Source organism: Aspergillus uvarum (assembly GCF_003184745.1).
Source record: "Aspergillus uvarum CBS 121591 unplaced genomic scaffold BO82scaffold_172, whole genome shotgun sequence".
NCBI lineage: Eukaryota > Fungi > Ascomycota > Eurotiomycetes > Eurotiales > Aspergillaceae > Aspergillus > Aspergillus uvarum.
The window spans coordinates 1-1,058 of NW_020291469.1; the positions used below are offsets into that span (position 1 = coordinate 1).

Here is a 1,058-nt window from a genome sequence, read left to right on the forward strand (position 1 = left end):
TGGGGATGGGGAGGGGGATGGGGATGGGGATGAGGGGAATTGTAGCCAGAGTCGTTAGTTTCACTTATTTTCATCGAATGAACAGGCTGATTACAATAGCCATGTGCCCAAATGAGCTACTCCGGGGAGTACCTCAGGGTTTAAGTCCGACTAATCTCAAGCCGATGTTGGCGCAATCATACAGGGATTATTGCGAGCCGAGTATCTCACATCAGCACCGGTTGCAACCAAGGACCAGAGGACCAGGGTTGATTGGAGGCCGTGATCCTTCCAATTCAGCTATCGTGGGCTTCGATGCACCAAAGCGACCTTCCTTCTAATTCTCGCTGCCTGCTTGGGGGCTGGTCTCGCTATCTCAGGATGCTGGATGTTTGTCAGCAGCACATACTGTACATAGTAGTGAGTAGTGAGTAGTGAGTAGTGAGTAGTTAGTTGTTGCCATCAATCAATCCAACCTCAACGGAGGACTTCCTTCAGGCGATACAATGGAGCTCACGATACCGACGCCCACGGCGATTAGCGAGCGTCGTCGGATGCAGAACCGCAATTCGCAGCGCAGGTTTCGTCGTATGCCATGCCCCTGCTCTGTCTGGGGGACAACACTAACCATGCGGTCCTGGACCTGCAGAACGACGAGAGCAACAGCTGCAGCAACAACAGCAACAGCAACAACAACAGCAGCAGCTGCAGCACAATCCAGTAGACTCAATCCTGAGCCTGAGTCCCACTGATCCATATTCAGCCATACCATCCATTCCGCTCGAGCTATCATCATCAACATCCCCATCCACGTCCGCATCCTACTTCCCCTTTCTCCAATTCGAGGACCCCAGCGACCTAGGGCAAGGGCAAAGAGACCGATACCTGACCCAATGCACAGCAGCAGCAGCAGCAGCTACAACCGAAGCAACCGGACTCTTCGCGATAGACACCACCACCCTAGCAATGAGCGACATCTCCTCCTCCTCCTCCTCCTCCTCCTCCTCCTCCTCCTCTTCTACCAGTACATCCACCAGCTCGCTCCTCACTCCACCACCATACATCACTCTTCACTCCCG

General features: G+C 53.7%; 1 protein-coding gene across 1 annotated transcript; it reads right to left on the reverse strand.

The window, feature by feature from the left end:
- Nucleotides 1-445: 445 nt before the first annotated feature.
- BO82DRAFT_408114 (uncharacterized protein) lies at nt 446-1,043 on the reverse strand (the record flags this gene model as incomplete). Its single annotated transcript, XM_025639672.1, has 3 exons — nt 446-684; nt 749-800; nt 870-1,043. The coding sequence occupies 3 exons, from the start codon at nt 1,041-1,043 to the stop codon at nt 446-448; spliced, it is 465 nt and encodes a 154-aa protein (XP_025485509.1).
- Nucleotides 1,044-1,058: the final 15 nt, after the last annotated feature.